Raw genomic sequence first — 18070 nt, forward strand, 5'->3', positions numbered from 1 at the left:
ATTGAAGATATGAATGAAGACAAGGGGCTTTACATTGTATCCATTCTCAATGGATAAAGAATGGGAGTGGAGTGGTAATTTATTTATTTTTTGTTAAAAATGTTATTTAATCCATGGAAGCATGCACAATTTTTATAAATTTATGAAAATGTTAACATATCTTTAGTCTCATCTTGGTGAAGTGATATAGTTAACTCTTCTGGAAAACTTGCTGCATGTTTGCTCATAAATGCGTGTGTGTATCCCCCTGTGTCTGTGGCTTGCTCTTACACCGTTCTCTTATCCAGCTGCTGTCCATTCCAGATTTTCACCATGTGTTCTCACAGCTCTACAAGCCCTCACTGTCTCTCTCGTGACCATGTGTCAGACAGAAGACATTCTGCCCTTACACGTTAAAGACAGTACGGCAAATGTTTACTTGGAGATGGCATCATGACATAAAGTGGTCACAGTAGTGAAGAGAGACAAGAGAGCACACTGCTCTGACAAACGTGATGTGTACAAATGACTTTCACCACTAGGTGTCATGCTAAGCAACACGTTGAACACACACACATGTACTGTGATTGAGAACGCTCTCTCTCTCTCTCTCTCTCTCTCTCTATCCCTCTTTCTCTTTCCCTCTCTATCTCTCTGTTCACAGGTAGCTAGTCTTTGCCCTGACACATGGCATAGGTCATGATGCATCTCTTTTCTTCACACTTGAGTGAACTGAATGGCTCACCTTGTGCTTGAGTCCAGGCTGTGCGAATGCCAAATGGCTACCTGATCCTCCAGCCCATCGACGTGGTCTCTTTAATTGGTCTGTTTGTGAATGTCAAGTGTTTATTTGTGTCTTGTGATGGGGAGGCAACATTGAAGCACCTCTTTAATTTAGCCACTGGGTGGCATGTTGCTGGAATGGTTGACAGCATTCTATCCCATATATGTGTTCCAGAGATGCTACACTACTTTGGCCTTGGTTGGCTGTTTATATTCGCACCAAACAATGGAGGACCTTATATGGGTTGGGATGGATATAGATGGCTTAGTCTCCCAGGAAAGGTGAGCGTTAAACTTTAGGGGACTACTTATGGAAAGTATTTAAGGTATAGCTTTACCACTGTAATTGTACGATATCTGGAGAGCTCAACATTTGTATTCAGGGAATACCACTGGTATACAGCAAAGTTGTTTACAATGCTTACAATGCAATGTGTATGTGTGTGCATCTGTGTGTCTGTGTGCGTGAGAAATGAAGAGAGAGAGAGAGAAAAAGAGAGTGTCTGTATCTGTGTGACATTCTTTTAGTGTGTACATAAATTATCCATATCTGCATATCCTGATTTGTTTTCATGCTCCAACACATGCTTTGATGCTGAAGCTGGAGTTGTCTCAAGTAGTCTGAAGAGCAAGTGACTGAAGAGAGACTTCAGAGAGAGAGAGAAAGAGAAATTGTGGAACACAGCACAGTACATACTGTGATGAAGGACTCAGACAGACAGTGTGTTTCAAGTCTTGCACCCAGTAACCTCTTACATTCAGACACTGTGTCCTGTGCACAAACACAGATGGCCAGTTTTCACACACACACACACACACACACACACACACACACACACACACACACACACACACACACACACACACACACACAAACACACACATACGCACACATGCATACACACACACACACACACACACACACACACACACACACACACACACACAGAGACTCTCACCCAGACCGTCAGTCTTTGAAGGAGTGCCCAGGAAAATACTCCACTCTTTATGATATTGTGAGGCTATGTCTGCCAAACCAGATAAGGAAGAATACACCAGTAATGCCACACAGTTCCTTTTTATTTGTCCATGTCTGTTTGTGAATCAGGATAATAAATTATATTTGTAACCTGGCAATAAAACATGAACTGTTAGATCAAATATAAAGTTACTGGTGATATTAATGTGGTATTTGTGCTAATAATTTTATGGTCTTTTTGTGCAAGAATTTGGTTATGATCTCTATGAATTGACCAATCTTAATGCTAAGACATTATATGAAATTGAGAGCGGTCATCAACACAAGTCTATTTAAATTTGACAGTGATGTACTCAGTGAGTAAGTATGTTTATTATGCGGAGGCCACATCTAAAGACTGTGTGGTCTGGTTTGATTCCAGGGAAAAGTGATTTAAATGAAAGGAGATCACGAACCTACAAGCAGTGAGAGGAAGTCATTGTTCTTTGTGATAAGACAGCTCACTTGGTTGTGACCATGGACATACCAGGGCTTATGAGAGAGAGAGAGAGAGAGAGAGAGAGAAAGAGACAGAAGAGAGAAAGACAGAAGAGAGAGAGAGAGAGAGAGAGAGAGCATAATGCAGTTGGTGTGAAGAGGGCCAGTTGTGCTCACCCCAGACAAAACCAGCCCCTGTCCTCTGCAAAGTGCACCCACCTGCCAGCCTGGCACACACATGCCTTAGTGGTGAACACTGCGCTCAGACACTTGTTGCTGCCAAGCAGTGGTCCTGTTGTGAAAGCTCTGAATGTCTCAACATCTCCACAAGCGTCTGGGAGATGTCCCACCGGACACTTTGGCCCCAGATCTTCTCATGAATCTTCTCATGAGGAATTGATCAGTCATTTTTCAGAGGAAATGTCATCTCCTCTGCCCCAGGCTACTGACAAAATTCAACGGAAAAGTGTTAGGAAAAAAAAAACACATGCGGGCAAACAAAATGGAAGTGAGAAAGGGAGGGGGGTGAATGGGTGGGTGGGAGGCAGAGCAGGGAGCCAGATTACATATGTATGCCTCTGAATCACAGGACCACATCAAACTAGTGACTAAACATTTACTCAGCTGCCTGCCTGCCTGACTTCAGGAGCTATGATCTACCCTGCAGCTCAGTCGGAAGACTCTCCCTCTATCTCAACACACACGCACACACACACACACCTCACTCACCACGATCCTCCACATGCCCACATGACAGTAGTAGTTCTCCTCAGATGTGGCCCTCGAGACAAGAACCATTTAGTGTGGAACCATGAGGAACCATTCTATCACACCTGGTTTGAGAGGGGCTGGGTGCCAAGACTATCTGCAACGATCAGCTCTTAAACCCTGTCATTTGACGAGCCATTTGGTAGAGGGAACTGGAGACTTCTTACCTCAGACAAATAATTGGAAAAAAAGGTTTATCTAATTCTGAGGGTCTTCATTCACCAGGAAGGGGTCCTAACATTCTAATCCTGTGAAAGGGCTCGACTGAGTGATGGTAGTTTTAAAGGGGAGATAGGAGGCTATTGTCTTGATAGGACACTAACGTATTGCTGGTATTACTGCAGTCTTATCCCAGGGCCTGGAGACAAGCAGGGAGTGGTCTGGCAGTGGTCAGTCATATCCAGGTTTAAATGTCTGAATGAAGATCTTTTTGTAGGACCAAACAGGTCTTCCCCTGGGGATCAATAAAGTATCTATCTATCTATCTATCTATCTATCTATCTATCTATCTATTCTCCACTGAAATATGCACATGACATTGGGACAGACGCCAGAACGCCACAAGAGACATAATGTATATGTATCCATTTTCAGAAACACTGTTTCTCTCCCTTGTAAATGTGGACACACACACACACACAAACAAACACACACGCACGCACACACACACACACACACACACACACACACACACACACACACACACACACACACACACACACATTTGTGCACATACACAATGTCCTTGGGTATGATGGGATGTATTAGGCAACTGGGCAGCCTACTGGCTCCTGATTCATAATGTGCAGAAGCCTGTTTAAGCTGTCTCTCCCAGTTCTGCAACACCACTGTGATTGCCAATACCCTGACTGCTACAGCATGTTTGTTCTGTGAACTCTCCGCTGGAAGTCCAGACTGTTTATGCTGCAATTAACAGATGATGAAGGATTTAACTGTGGTTGTGACTGCTGTTATACAACCATACCATACTATTAAAATTAAATCATTTTAAGAACACATTCTAGGGGACTGGCAAGAAAGTGGGCCCGATAACTCACTCTTTAAGAGTGCCAGAACCTGAGCCTGTTTATGATCCGTGTAAGATTCTCTCACTATACATACACTGTGTCTGTGTGCACATTAATTAGTGGTTCCTGTAATGGCCATTGCGAATTCTGTGCTAAAGTAGATGTGGGAGGAAAGATTTAGTGGGTGTGTCACATGTGGTTCTCTCATGCCGTCTTGGCCAATAGTGGAATGGGAGGAGTACACACAGGATCAGGCTACTTAGAGCAACGCATCAATTAAAGCTCCCCTACATGCATCCCATACAAGCTCCCCCTGTGGATATCAACACCTGGCGTACAGACGCTCCCTGCCATGGGCTTAGGGGCTTTACGAGACAGCGAACACATACTTGCCGCTGTTCCGTGTGTGTGTGTGTGTGTTTCAGCCGTCAGGTCAACAGATGAAATCATTGGCACTGACGGCTGGGGATCCGCCCCACTCTGGAGCAAGCACTATCGATGGGCCGTTGAAACTGCCTGAGAGAAACCGCCTTTTTTGCTCCAAGAGAGTAGTCCCTGGAAAGAGTGTGTGTGTGTGTGTGTGTTTATAGGAAATGTCTGCCACGTTTCTCCAGGAGTAGTGTGTTTGGGTGTTTTGTGCGTGTTTGTGCCTGGAGTGGTGAAGGATGCAGAGAAAGAGAGAGAGAGAGAGTGAGGAGAGAGAGAGAGAGAGAGAGAGAGAGAGAGGTATGTACAAGTGTGTGTTTAACTTGGTGCCTTGCCCATGTACGCACTCTGTTCATATTGAATGTGGCAGGCATCTGGCTTGGCTGTTGGCATTGAACAGTCAGCCTCAGTGTGTATAGCTCCTGTGGTGTCACTCACACGGCTGGCCCTGAGACTGGCAGTGGGTGGAGACTGTTTGCAAGGATGTGGAGCCTATTTAAAAGTGTTAGAGCTTAGCTTGTTCCATGCTGCAATGGAACAAGCCCATCTTGCCGGACAAATTAAGGCTCCAATTTTATATTTAAACATAGTTCCACTTGGTGACATATATGTCCACTATGCATCTGTACATGGTCACTATATATGTCATATGGTAGAAATAGGAATATAATCCCTGGAGGGCATTAGTTTACAGCTATAATTTGTGAACAATGCTAGCATATGATTAGCATTTGAATAGTGCTAGTGTGAATTTAGCTTGTAATGAAAGTACTGTAGCATGGTGATGTAATGCTTTGGGACCACAGGCCAAACAGGTTCCCAAGGATTCTATGCCACATTCTATGCCACCGCTAAAACCCTGAAACCAACTGGCAGACATTGACTCCCAGTATGATTTCAGCCAGAGCTGATTATCATGTGAGTGTTGCCGCTTAGCGGCCTTGCTGACGCGTGAATAGGGCGCCTGTTTGCAGGCGGCTGGCATGAATAGGTGTTTCACAAGCCGTTCCACTTCCTGTGAAGGCCCACTGTGGACTGACTGGATGGGTAGAGATGGGGTGCTGCTGCTGCTGCCCGGGGGGCAGGCGATTTAACACCTTGTACACGAGATGCCCCCCTTGTTTAATTTCCTCTCTTTCACACACACATTCTCTCTCTGTGTAACTGACAGCAATTTCTCTTATCAGTTTATCAGTAGATCTATGTCTGCATCTGTGTCACTCACTTGTGCAAGCTAATGGTTTTACAATGAGCAAACTTATGTCCTGTGCAATTTCACTGGACGGTTGTTAGTACAGGAACTGTGGTAACAATCAAAATATTTTGTATCTATCTTATATAAACATAGTTTGTATACAGTATATATGTATTTTATATGTAATATTATATTAAATTTCCCATTTTCTTGTTTTAATTGAATTTATATCTTAGTTCAGTCAAACTATAAAATGTCAACCACGTTATGGATATCAGCCCAGTCAGAATTCCTTTTGTGCTGTTTTGGAAAAAGAAGTTAACTGTGTGAAGTTAACTCAGTCTCAACTTAGTTTTTGCCTTGTATGTATTTTAACATGCTGTTATGCTAATTGGATCGCATGTAAGAAAGGCCATTCTGTCTTATTGTATCATATCATCTCTGCAGGTTTGATTGCATGGCCACACATGAAATGCTAACTTTAAGAATGAAAATGAAGTCTTTCCAGAGATGTACACCCCTGGTTCACAGTGGCAGGCTTGTTTTTAAGGCTGGGTGGGACAAATCTGTGGTGTTTTTATATCCCTCCCATGGCCTTCTCCTCCTCCTGCTCCCTCATTCCCTCTATCCCTTCTTTTACACCTCTCTCCCTCTCACTGTTTTCTTTCTCTCTCTCTTTCTCTCTCTCCACCTTTCCCTCCCTCTGTTTCTCTGGCAGGGTTTGCTCAGTTCACAGGCATTCCTCTGGTATTTATATTTCCCTCCAGAGCCGGGGGAGGCAGACAGACTCTCACACACAGACTCAGGATTCAGCTCACACAGGTGGGCCGTGCTGGCCCGGCCCCAACACCATTGGCTGCCTGGCGGTCATGTGACCGCCGAGGGGGCGGGTAGTGCAAAGTGCTGACACTCCTCCTACAGTCAGGGCTGAGCCTGGGTGATCTGTTGCTCGGGCTCTCCCTTTCTTTCTCTCTCTCTCTCTCTCTCTCTCATACATACGCACTAGCACACACGTGCAGCTTCTCTGTGAGCAGAGAGGCAGAGAGGAAACCGCTTGCGTTGCCGTCACCTTCTTGGTGTTGTTGTTGTCGTTGTTGTTCGGGTGACGAAGTTGGGAGTGGGTTCGCGCTTGGGGGGTGGCAAACATGTTCAGGGAACTCCCGGAATCCCAGAGCAGCGAGTGCCTGGGCAGCATGACCCCTGAGACGCAGGACATCTATCTGCGTCTGGGCAGCCGGCGGAGGCGCTCGGGGTATCGGCTGGGCAGGATCATTGCTCGCCAGCAGCTGCTGAAAAGAATCGCCGCAGGTATGTAAGACTCGGTGGGGAGGTGGGGTGACTGGGGAGGAGTTGGGAGTCATGGTGGGGGAGTCATTGGTGAATTTGGTGGAGGGGGGCAGGGGGGTAGATGATGGGTATAGTCGTGGGTGGGGAGGGGGCAGGGGGGCACACTTATGTAATTCCTCCTCCTTTTGAAGAGGCACGGGATCGTTCCATGCTTAGCATGGGCCCAGTTGCCATAGTGAGTGTTTACTCAGTGTCAATGGACTTTTGCCAAGCGTACGAAACAGAGGGTCAATGTGCTGGGTGAAGTTTGACATTTTCTGTCTCACAGTGCTTCTGTTCTTTCACTTTCCTCTCTCACTGCATGTAGCTTGTGCAATTCATCTTCAAATTATTACGTGTGACGTGTGGCTGCTCACTGATCACTGGAGCGAAATGAGTTGACAATATTAAGCAAGCTTCAACTTTGGCCCTTCAGTGTTTGCAGTAAAGGAGTGTTGGCTGGAGTAACAAAAGCCTGGAACTTCAAGTGAGACTTATTCACCATTGTAGTATGTAGTTTCCCTTAGATAGAGCCCATTTGAGAGGCTGAGATAAATATGCAGCAGTAATACAAACCTGACCCTTAACCCTGTGGTTGATAGTTATACTGTGGGTTTGGTTGCATTGACGCCAGCACAGAGAACAACCGCAACGTCCCTCGGGTCTGATATTAAATCAAGACCATTTCCCAAGCATTTTAAAACCTTTATTGAGGCCTTGGAGAAAGGGGAGACCAGCGTGCGGCCCTTTTTCCTGGGAGAGTGCAGGCCACAAGCTTGAGGACAGTGCCCTACAGCTGGACAACACCAGGCTTGACCTCCCTTGAGTTGTTCTACCCCTCCCCTGTCTTTGTGTTTCAGTGACACACAATGTGTGTCTTACCTGGGGGAGGAGGCCAGCTTAACATGCATAACAACAGCACCCACAACCCCCCTGTCAAACCCCCCCCTTCCACACCCAAACTCAATATCCCTGCCCAGTTGACAGTGCCTTACTGCAAGGTGAGATCAAAGGTTTGGGGTTTCATGGGTTCCCAGGACACACCTCTTGGGTCAGCCAACAGAGCAATAGCCGCCACCATTGGCATGAAGCTTTATCACTAAGGGCGTGTGAGGCTGGCATCGGTGCTTGAGTGGCGTTGCGTAATGAGGCGTCCCAAGGTCCCGAGATAGTGGACAGAGCTCCTTGTGCTCAGCGTCCTCGGCACGTGTGTTTGTGCACGTCAGAGATGGTGTGTATGGGCTTGGTGTCTGTTGGGGCATACCATTAGTCAGTGGCACCGAAGAAAGGATTCGTATAGACCAGTTATTGTTCATCCACAGACTGTTACACGTTCCCTGGAGGCTGGTGTTTGGATGTTGGTATTGTTGCTGTGCATTTGCGTGTGTACATGTGTGCATGTGTGTGTGTGTGTGTCATGGAGAGCTTGTGATTCTCAGATGTCTGGTGGCGGTGGCAAGGGCATGTGAAGTCTTGTGTTTGGGTCTGTGTGTGTGTGTGTGGTGTAGGGATCAAAGTTGTCTGCTTTGTCATCACAGCAGCTATGTGGGTCACCTGTGGGGGAAGATAGGAGGAATGCAAGTTGTGAGTGCCAAGCTTGTTTTGAAGTTTTGCTCGCCATGGTGCTGTCAGGTGTGACTCATCAGTCATTGTCTGCAGACACCATTTCCTCCTGTCATGTTTTGTTGATTTACAGTGCTGCTCATTCATTGGTACCCTTTTACAAGACATGCATAGTTGCCACCTGAAAAGAAACGTTGCCATTGTATAGTGCCATCTCTACGTAGCCAATCGTGGATTCAGGAAGATTCTAGAAAATGTTGCGCTTTGGTTGTAAGTTGTGAGAAGCCAGGATCAGACGTAGTAAATTCTTTTCTGTTTTGGGCACCTGGAAAATTCCCAGGTCCACACCGCAGGAAGTATAGTTTATCAGCATAATCTAGATCCATCCAGAGCCATTCCAAGGCTGGCTTTGTGAAAATAAGCACATTCTTCACTGATGATTATCATGTCTAGAATAGTCGGCGTGATCTCAGAAGCTCCACTGCGATCCTTCTGTGGTCATTTTTCACTGTAAGTGGGTGGTTATTCGGCCACTCTCTCCCTGCCCCGGTCCCCCTATGGAGGGGTGAATAGTGGCAATAACACAGACAGACATTTTACCCCCTACCTTCACCCCCACCCTCCTACCCGACCGTGGCAGGAGAGGATGTTTTCTTACTGTCAGGCCGGCTCTGTGGCGCGTTGGGTGGTTGGTGGGTGAGTGCTGCTGGCTGACCTGGGATCTGATGGCCAGTGAGAGTGAAGTGTCATCGTCAGTGACCCCTACGCTCACTGACCAGTGGATTCCGCATTCCAGCAGGCCTGCTCGTTGTTGACACAGCGCAGTTAGACAGGGGAGGGGTGTGTGAATGTGTGTATGTGTGTGTGTGTGTGAGGCCAGTGTGTGGTTGTGACTGTCTGTGTATGACTTATAAAATCTGTATGTGTGTGAGTGCATGTGAGCATGCGTTTTGTCGATGTCGGTGAAGCAATGTTTCCAGGCTGAATTCCACACAGTCTTTGTCGCGTGGCCATCGCGTTGGCATTTCAGGAGCTTAGATGATGTTTGGAGAGGACAGATTCTCTGTCCTTTTCTGGTCAGTTGAGATACACCAGCCCATGCATGCCTGTTTGCATCTCTGGGTTAATGGGTTTACTTTTTTCACATTAGTTCAATTTCATCCCCATCAGAATTTATGCCCGAAAGCCTTTAGCAGCCCAGCGCTTGACCTCATTCCTCATGGTCACATAGCAGAAATGTGTCCTGTTCCACCCATCCCTGAGAGTCCGCTTGGTCCATTAGTTTCTTAAAATTCAATAATGCTTCAAGTGAATAAGCTCCCTCTCCTCAAGTCCACCCTCTCCTCATCTGGCTGAGCTGCTCTGTCTATGCTGTGGAAAGCAATAACTGTAGGACCTGATGTCCTTATTTGTGTGTGTGTGTGTGTGTGTGTGTGTGTGTGTGTGTGTGTGTGTGTGTGTGTGTGTGTGTGTGTGTGTGTGTGTGTGTGTATGCGTGTATCCTCTCTCCCTGCGTTCCTGCTGTTCGTTTTGACCCATCTGGTGTCCAGATTCTCCTGGTCCTCTCTCTGCCCCTCTGGTGGTGTTCACACATCTCCCAACAGGACACAGTAGATGCTTTAACCTCACAGTATCAGTAACTATGATGATGTTAACATATAGCCTAGCTAAAAATGTTAGACAACAGTTACGACGTTAGCCATATGGGACTATATGGTTATTGCACTAGATCAGTTTCACTCGTTTGAGTGCAACACCTTTGCAACGGAATAGAGACATATGTTAACACGCACTGATTCACCCAGTGCCAGATGGTGGTGTCCAGCTCTGTGATGCAGACAGTATCCTATACACCACAACAAGCACATAGAAGTACTTCTAGGTACATTCTTACTCAAACACGTATACACTCACAGAGTGATATAGAGACATACGTTAATATATGTAGATATACTATACTTTCAGACAGCCCCCATAAACATGCTCACACTAGACACTAACATATTCACATCCAGACATTGAGAGTAACACACACACACACACACACACACACACACACACACACACACACACACACACACACACACACACACACACCACAAACCCCCGCCAGAGTGGAATCAATGAGCTATTCATGACTTCATGCAGGGGAAATTTCCTGCAGGATTCTTGATTCCCCGCCCCCGAATTCCTGATCATTTTCCTTCACTCTGGTTTTTTCCTCTTCCCCCGGCACAGAGGCCGTGCTATTCCCCCTCTTTTCCAGCCTGGACTCCCGCGCTGAGCTGGACATTGGCATCAGTAGAAGGATCTCATAACCACCTTATAAAGAGCGGAACGCAGCGAGGAGGAAAAACTCGAACGCTGTCACCAAACCACAAGGACAAATAGAATATAATGCAAAACAAAAACCCCAGAAGGAAGTATTTCAACAGTTTCTTTTTTCACAATAACTCAGAAATCTCAATCATTCAAAGAACTCAATTATTCAAATATATTTTCTAAGTTGCTTTCTTCTGTGGAATTAGTTTACCATATTTTAAAGTAGAGTCTTTTAGTCCTCAAAGCTCTCATCAGCATCTGTCAGTGCGGATCAGTGTCTCATGAGTGTTTTACACCTTTCTGTGGAGCAGGGGGTTTTTGAGTGTGACTAACAGTCTTTCTGCTAACCGAGGCCTTTTCTGTGTCTGCAAGGGGTTTAAAGAAAGGCCAGAGCCTCACCTGACCTCGGTGACACGCCTTTTGGCGACCGTGGTGACCCTCGGGTGTCATTTGTTTGGCCCTACTCATCGTCTCTGGGACTGACAATGTCTCTCATCCTGGCTGTCACCTTAAAATCTGTCTCCTAAGTTATAGTTTGACAGCTGAGTGAGTTTGTGTGTGTGTGTGTGTGTGTGTGTGTGTGTGTGTGTGTGTGTATGTGTGTGTGTGTGTGTGTGTGTGTGTGTGTGTGTGTGTGTGTGTGTATGTGTGTGTGTGTGTGTGTGTGTGTGTGTGTGTGTGTGTGTGTGTGTGTGTGGTGTGTGTGTGTTTGTTTGTGTGATTAATCGTGTGTGATGGATCATGGGGCCTGGCCTCGTGAGGGTCTGTCGTGGTTGAGATGCCTTTGTGGAGCAGACAGACTTTCATCACTGATCACATGGAGCTTTCCCTGCAATCCTCAGTTGCTGTCATGCTCTTGCAGTGTCTTATTTGTATGAGCACAGGTCAGCTTCCCTCTTACGATTTGTCTAAAATTACAGTCAGACTGGGGTTTTAATGATAGATACTAATTTCGAAATGATGGCCGATATTCATTTTTAACAAACACAATGTACACATTTTTTCAAATATTTTGCATATTAAAAAGTTGACGACGATACTGATAGATTGGCAAATAGCTAATAACGGCCGAATATATTGCCAAATTATCAGTCGGGCTCTTTTTAAAACTGTATTGTTTTGTATAGTTATAACAGAATAACAGAGTCACAGGGTTGCCTAAATTAAAGCTATATTATTAGGGGCATTCCGTAAGACTGTTTCAATTGGTCAGTAATTACTGGTGCTGACATACTGTCATTTGCTAGTTTTATCTACCTCAGCTATTTGAGGCCATCAGGATTCTGACTGTATAGATCTCAGTGATATTCTCTCTTTCATGCGCCAAATCCACATCTGTTAGTCTCTGAGCTTAACAACTTTCCTCCACTCTCATCTCTCCTCTGGGAGGGCAGAACATTTTTTCCACATCAGTCCACATGCATCTTAAAAACAAGATTTTGTTTCATGATTCCCTCCCATCCCTCTTCCTCTCCTCCCTCCTGTTTTGCACTGGAGAAGCGGCCCTCTGTCGCCTGCTCCCCATAAACAATGCAGACATTGAGCACATGAGTCCTGTGACGAGGAGAGGAGAGGAGAGATGAGTGGAGAGGGGTGAGGCAGAGGCTCGAGAGTCCAATGCTCGTTAGAAAAGGAGGAGACAGAGAGAGTGGAGAAAGAGGAGAAGGAGGAGGTGGCGGACCCAACCTCTCAAGGTGAAAAGGAAGACAAGCACTCCTCTTCCCCGTTACCGCCTGTCCCCAATTCTCAGGGGCTTGATCATTCAATCAACCTGAAGCCACTCACTGGCACTGAAGTGGTATTGGGATGAGATGTGAGGGGTTTGTGGAGGGATGGGGGGGGGGTAGTTTTACATTCTGAAGTGGCATTTATGCAGGGATGCAGTCCTTTGAGGTTTGTACAGGTCAGTATGAATGAATGAGAGTATGGGTCTCTCAAGTTCTGCGGAAACAAACCCCACTTCAAGGTTTCATTCAGAGCCATGGGATGAATTATTCAACCAGGGTGCTGAAGAGCGTGGTAGTCTCATAACGTCCAGGTGAAGTGGTCTTCACCGGGCATTCATTTTCTCTCTTGTCATATTTGTTTTGAATCCACTGAGAGCACTTGTATGTTGTTTGGGTATTCATAGACAGTAGATATTGTGGCTCATTTAATTCATGCTAAAGAATGTTAACAAGTCAAACACGGGAAGGAACGATCTTGTGAAACACTCTCCCTCGATGGTGGTGTTTCTCTCTCTCACTCTCTCTCTCTCTCTCTCTCTAAATTTAATTAAATTAAATTCAAGAATGCTTTATTGGCATGACAAGCTCACTCATATTGCCAAAGCAGTTATACAATAAATCTGAACACACACATACTTGTCAGTAGATTTTCATAAGAATAAAATAAATAGGTAAAAGTAAAATAAAATGCAGTGTATGATGGTGTGTGCGTGTGAGTGCATGTGTGTGCGTGTGCGTGCGTGCGTGTGTATGTGCGTGTGTGCGTGCATGCGTGTGTATGTTTATTTGTCCATATAGGCCACTCATTCTCTGTGTGTGTGTGTGTGTGTGTTTGTGTACGTGTGTGTGGTGTTGTGTTTGTGTGTCTGTGTCATGCAAGAAAATTAAAGGCTTAAACGTATAAATTGCCACCTAGGTTCAGTAAGTATCATATTTTTGTCTCAGCCATTGGCCTGCTTTGATGTGAGTTGGTCATGAGTTGTATGTGTCAGAGGGATATTTTAGGAGTAGGGAATATCCCTTATTAGTCCCCTGGTCCAGGGGAAAGCTGAGTCAGACTGGTTGTAAAAAGAAACCTTAAATTATTTAAATAATAGTTGTAACATGAGGCGACTACAATAAAAATAGAGGTATGTTTTAGGTAATATACTCTGTCACTCCATGAACTTAAGACCAACCAATACAGTATGTACAGTGAATGAAGTGACAATGTTAGCTGATAATGAGGAGATAGGTTTATGCACAATTTTCAAGGTTGATGTTATCTAGTTGTTTAGAAAGCAAGGTGTCAAAATGAGGACGTTGCTTTTGTGATAGTTGGCAATTGAGGTTGGCTACAGGATGTTGCATCATTCTCACTTGCAGATATAGTATCTGTGCGGAGGTTTAATATTGCTCCGTCATGTTGTTCAGCAAAATGGGCACGAATCTGCATTCTTACAAAATTCTATATTCTTTCGTTAAAAGAATTTGATACTTGATAACACATGCACAAATAGATATGGGCTTCTTTTTCCACCACATTCTATCATGGGAATGCAATTATATTATATTGTTACGTGAGCTGTACTGAATTGTATTTAGTTGTGGCTGAATCACAGCTCTTTCCATCAACCTGTTCCCACCTGAATTTGTTCCACACTCAAGGCCTCTGCTCCCGCCCCATTAGATAACCCTGGTCAGGTGCCATATGGCCAGGGCAGGCAATCATTGACAAGTGAGCATACCTAGGCTCGTCTAATAGCTGCTGGAGAGTAACTCATTAACCTGGTCCTACATACTGATTTATGACAGATACTGAAACAATATAAACATCTGGTGACCTAAGAATGTTATTTGTAGCTGTGATACACTGTTGCTAATGATTGGCTGTAGAGGGCTGGAAAAGTACATATTTTTGTTCATGAGTGAAATTCCTGGCTTCAAATTCAAAATATCAAATATCTGCTGTGTGTTATCCTTGTTTTAGAAATTCCACTGACCGATTTACTTTGGTAAGAACCGATGGAATTTAATAGCTGCCTTGAAAAGAAAGCAATCATTCACCATGTCCACATATTTAATATTTCTGAGGCCATAATAGTGTCACAAAGGTACAGTCCTACAAAGTCTTTGCTGGTGTGTACAGTATGTCTATGTTTTTTTAACTCACTATCACCCTCTACTGGTTGACGTGCACACAACAGCAAACCAGCAGGGTATGCAATACCTTATTGGCTTTCTTTGTGTATTATAACATTTACTGCAGGTCAGGTTTACTAAGTCATTAACATGCTTTAATAATCAGAAATAAAAAAACATAAACTGAACCAGGAGAGGGACATGAGAGAGCCGGTGGCCTTGTGGGCGACCACAGACAAACACACAACTGTGTCCTGTTTACAGCCCTCTCTAACAGGAACTGGCTGTCTGACTAGGACCTGACACACAGACACTCTTCTGACTAATGACTGGTGTGTGTGTGTGTGTGTGTGTGTGTGTGTGTGTGTGTGTGTGTGTGTGTGTGTGTGTCTGTGTCTGTGTCTGTGTCTGTGTGTGTCTGTGTCTGTATCTGTGTCTGTGTGTGTGTGTGTGTGTGTGTCTCTGTCATTCCACGTGACTTGCCAAAGGTCTCATTGTTCTAGGATATTGTGCATGTCTATAATCATTAGCTGTCTGCTGTCTTTTGACACTAAGTATGTCTTTTTCCATTGAACATTGTACATGTCAATATGGTTTCATGTTTCTTTCTCTGTCTCTGTTAGTATTGTCTTGACTGAGTATTGCATTGGCTTCTTCCTTCCAGCTGTTGCATCCTTTTTCACTTCCAATTTACAGTATCTGTGTTGTTATCCAAAATCATATTAACATTCAAACCAACACTCAGGCATACACTCTCAGGCATACACTCTCTGGAGCTTGGTATTGTTCGATGTGAATGCACATTAGCTTGTCATCCTCTAGAGGGCGGTGTCTCGCACTGTGTGGCCTGTGGCTTCATCTCAAAAAACAGGAGCACAGCTCGGAACTGAGAGGCATTCCATTCTTTAGCCTCCTTTAGTCTGCTCACCTAAACCTTGGAACATTCTGCTTAGAACCGTTTAATAACTGGTTATTGACAGAATGCATCCTGGAACTAGGTCCAGCTCTTATATGCCGTCCTATTTAGCTCCTGTTGGCTTGTGTGTGGTCTGCACTGCAAGATTTTTATTTCCATAAGACCCACTATATCATATGGATAGGGCATGTATGCTTTGATTTTTCTCATATAAATCTACTTGTACAGTATATGCAAGGTATCAGAATTTTCTTAAATTAGTTCCTAAGAAGCTTCCTAAGAAAAGTCTACATCGGTTTCATGACGTGTTCGTAAACAGCATAATTGTTCTCACCTGTGTTCGTAGGAATGATGAATCCCATGTCTTCGTAATTCAAAGCACGCGCCAGTTCCTAATTAGCATTGTGTGTGAGTGTGTGAGTTAAGCCTAATCCCGCTCCTAACCCCGCCTCGTCTGCTTCTCTGGTAGTCAGGGCTGAAGAAGTTTACCAGGCAGCTGCTCAGCTCAGTGGAAAACAAAATGACAGTGTTCACACTCACAGTCATCAGAGGCAGAGGAAAGAATTACAGAACACAGGCTGTGATTAGGACACGGAACCTGAGATCTGTATCACACACACGGCACCCCAGGCGAACAGGATTACACCGCATGTAACGGACATGTTATTACAGAACAGCAGAACCAACAGGTTGCAGCTTATACTGTATGCTCTCAAGCACACACACATACACATGTACACACTCAAACACACACACATACACATGTACACGCTGAAGCACACACACATACACACGTACACACTCAAACACACACACACACACACACACACACACACACACTCACACACCAGTCACGGTCAGGGACTATTGCTGGGATATATAATATTTCAGATTATCTGTCAAAATAGCTAACCTGATTGGCAAAGAACCTGGCTTTATGCATTGGTCACGCTGTTATTGGATCGGACCATAAGTTACAATGCCCTTTTCTAGTAGCCTCTAAGAAGCATGGGGAATTGATTGCATGTAGCCATGTGAGAATGACCCAGATGAACAGTGATGTGGCCCAGATGTGGCCCAGTTGTGGCCTGGGTGTTAGTGGTCAGGGCTACATCCTGCCCACAGGCAGTAGTGATTAGTAGCTAATCAGTCCATGTGTGCCAACCCATTCCCATCCATGTCACTGTTTCTTCAGCTGTCAGTGTGTTAGTGCTAGGGTGTTGTTTGTGTGTCTTTTGGACAGTTTGGACATGGAGAACTAATAACGCTCTTTCTGCTAATATCACCCAGGAGCGCCGGAGGATTTTGCGGTGATGTTTAAAGTGTCCTCAGAGACGACAGGGCGGCTTTACTTTGATGGAGCGGCCTGGGGCCGGAAAAGCTCCATAGATTCCGAGTTGCTGTTGTTCTATCCTCATTTTAAAAAAAAAAAAAAAAAAAATCCTTCTTGAGAGGCCACCAATCTGCCTGTCAAAACACTTTAGCATGTGTGGGAAAATGGCCGCCCTCCAGTCGTCTGGAAGCGTTTAGCACTTAGCACTCCGCTACTCGTGCTCTGCTCGGGGACTGGAGCTCCCTGCTATTGGTGGTGGTGGGGCTTTTGGAGATCTTTCCTTCCTCGGCCCCCCCCCCCCGCGCGCGCCCTTTGGGCATTCCCCTGTACCCCCTGTTTTCCTGCTATGCAGCAGTGGACCCTGAAAGCTGTTAATGGCATTCATGTGCTCGTCCTGTGCTGATTGTGTGTGTGTTTATGCATACGGTGGTGGTGCTGGGGGTGAGTGTGTATGTAATAAGGTCGTTATGTGGGGATTTATTGTGTGTGTTTGTGTGATGGTTGGTTGACTAGACTAGACTAGATGGGAAAGACACCTGTCTGTAGTAAGGTTGAGCATGTTTGATGCGGGTCCACACATGGGAACACCAGAGAACCCCCCCCCCCCCCACACACACACACACACACATACACACACACACACACACACACACACTCTCAAACAGATCAGAAACGGACGCACCATTAAGTGTGTGTGCACTACACAAGTCAATCATCTCCCATTGGCACTCAATGGTTTCCAGGTGAGCCGTTGAACAATCTTTCAGACACCCTCAAACCAGGCTGTAAGGGTGTATGGGAGCGGAGCCGTCAGGTTCTTCCCTCTCTCCCTCTCTCTCTCCCTCTCTCTCTCTTTCTCTCTCTCTCTCCCTGTCTTTCCTTCTTTCCTCACTTTTTACTTCTTCATCTCTCTCTCTCTCTCTCTCTCTTAACATACTTGCCTGGATTGATTTGATTGTCAGACATCCTGGGTTTCAGCCCCCGGGGTGGTGCAGGCCGTGGCCTCTGGGGTCGCCCCTTCCCTGGAGCTGAGTGTGAACATCCATAATGAGCATGGGGGTGAAACTCGAGAGGCTGGTGGTTGGGGCTGTTAAGACCCAGAAAGGGTTGATGTGGGAATCCCTGTT

At 45.4% G+C, this 18070-nt stretch overlaps 1 protein-coding gene across 4 annotated transcripts in view; it reads left to right on the top strand.

The window, feature by feature from the left end:
- The window catches only part of stard13b (StAR-related lipid transfer (START) domain containing 13b), a 98356-nt gene that overhangs the window by 57360 nt on the left and 22926 nt on the right, over nucleotides 1–18070 (top strand). Inside the window, exon 1 of one of the 4 annotated variants that reach the window (XM_048264332.1) lies at nucleotides 6628–6943. The exons of the other annotated variants lie outside the window; for them this stretch is intronic. Coding sequence (XP_048120289.1) covers nucleotides 6781–6943 — 163 coding nt within the window. The 5' untranslated portion in view covers nucleotides 6628–6780. Of the gene's footprint in view, nucleotides 1–6627; nucleotides 6944–18070 lie in introns of those variants that run through there. 4 annotated transcript variants of the gene reach the window in all.

The sequence above is a fragment of the Alosa alosa genome, chromosome 15 (genome assembly GCF_017589495.1).
Source record: "Alosa alosa isolate M-15738 ecotype Scorff River chromosome 15, AALO_Geno_1.1, whole genome shotgun sequence".
Classification (NCBI taxonomy): domain Eukaryota; kingdom Metazoa; phylum Chordata; class Actinopteri; order Clupeiformes; family Clupeidae; genus Alosa; species Alosa alosa.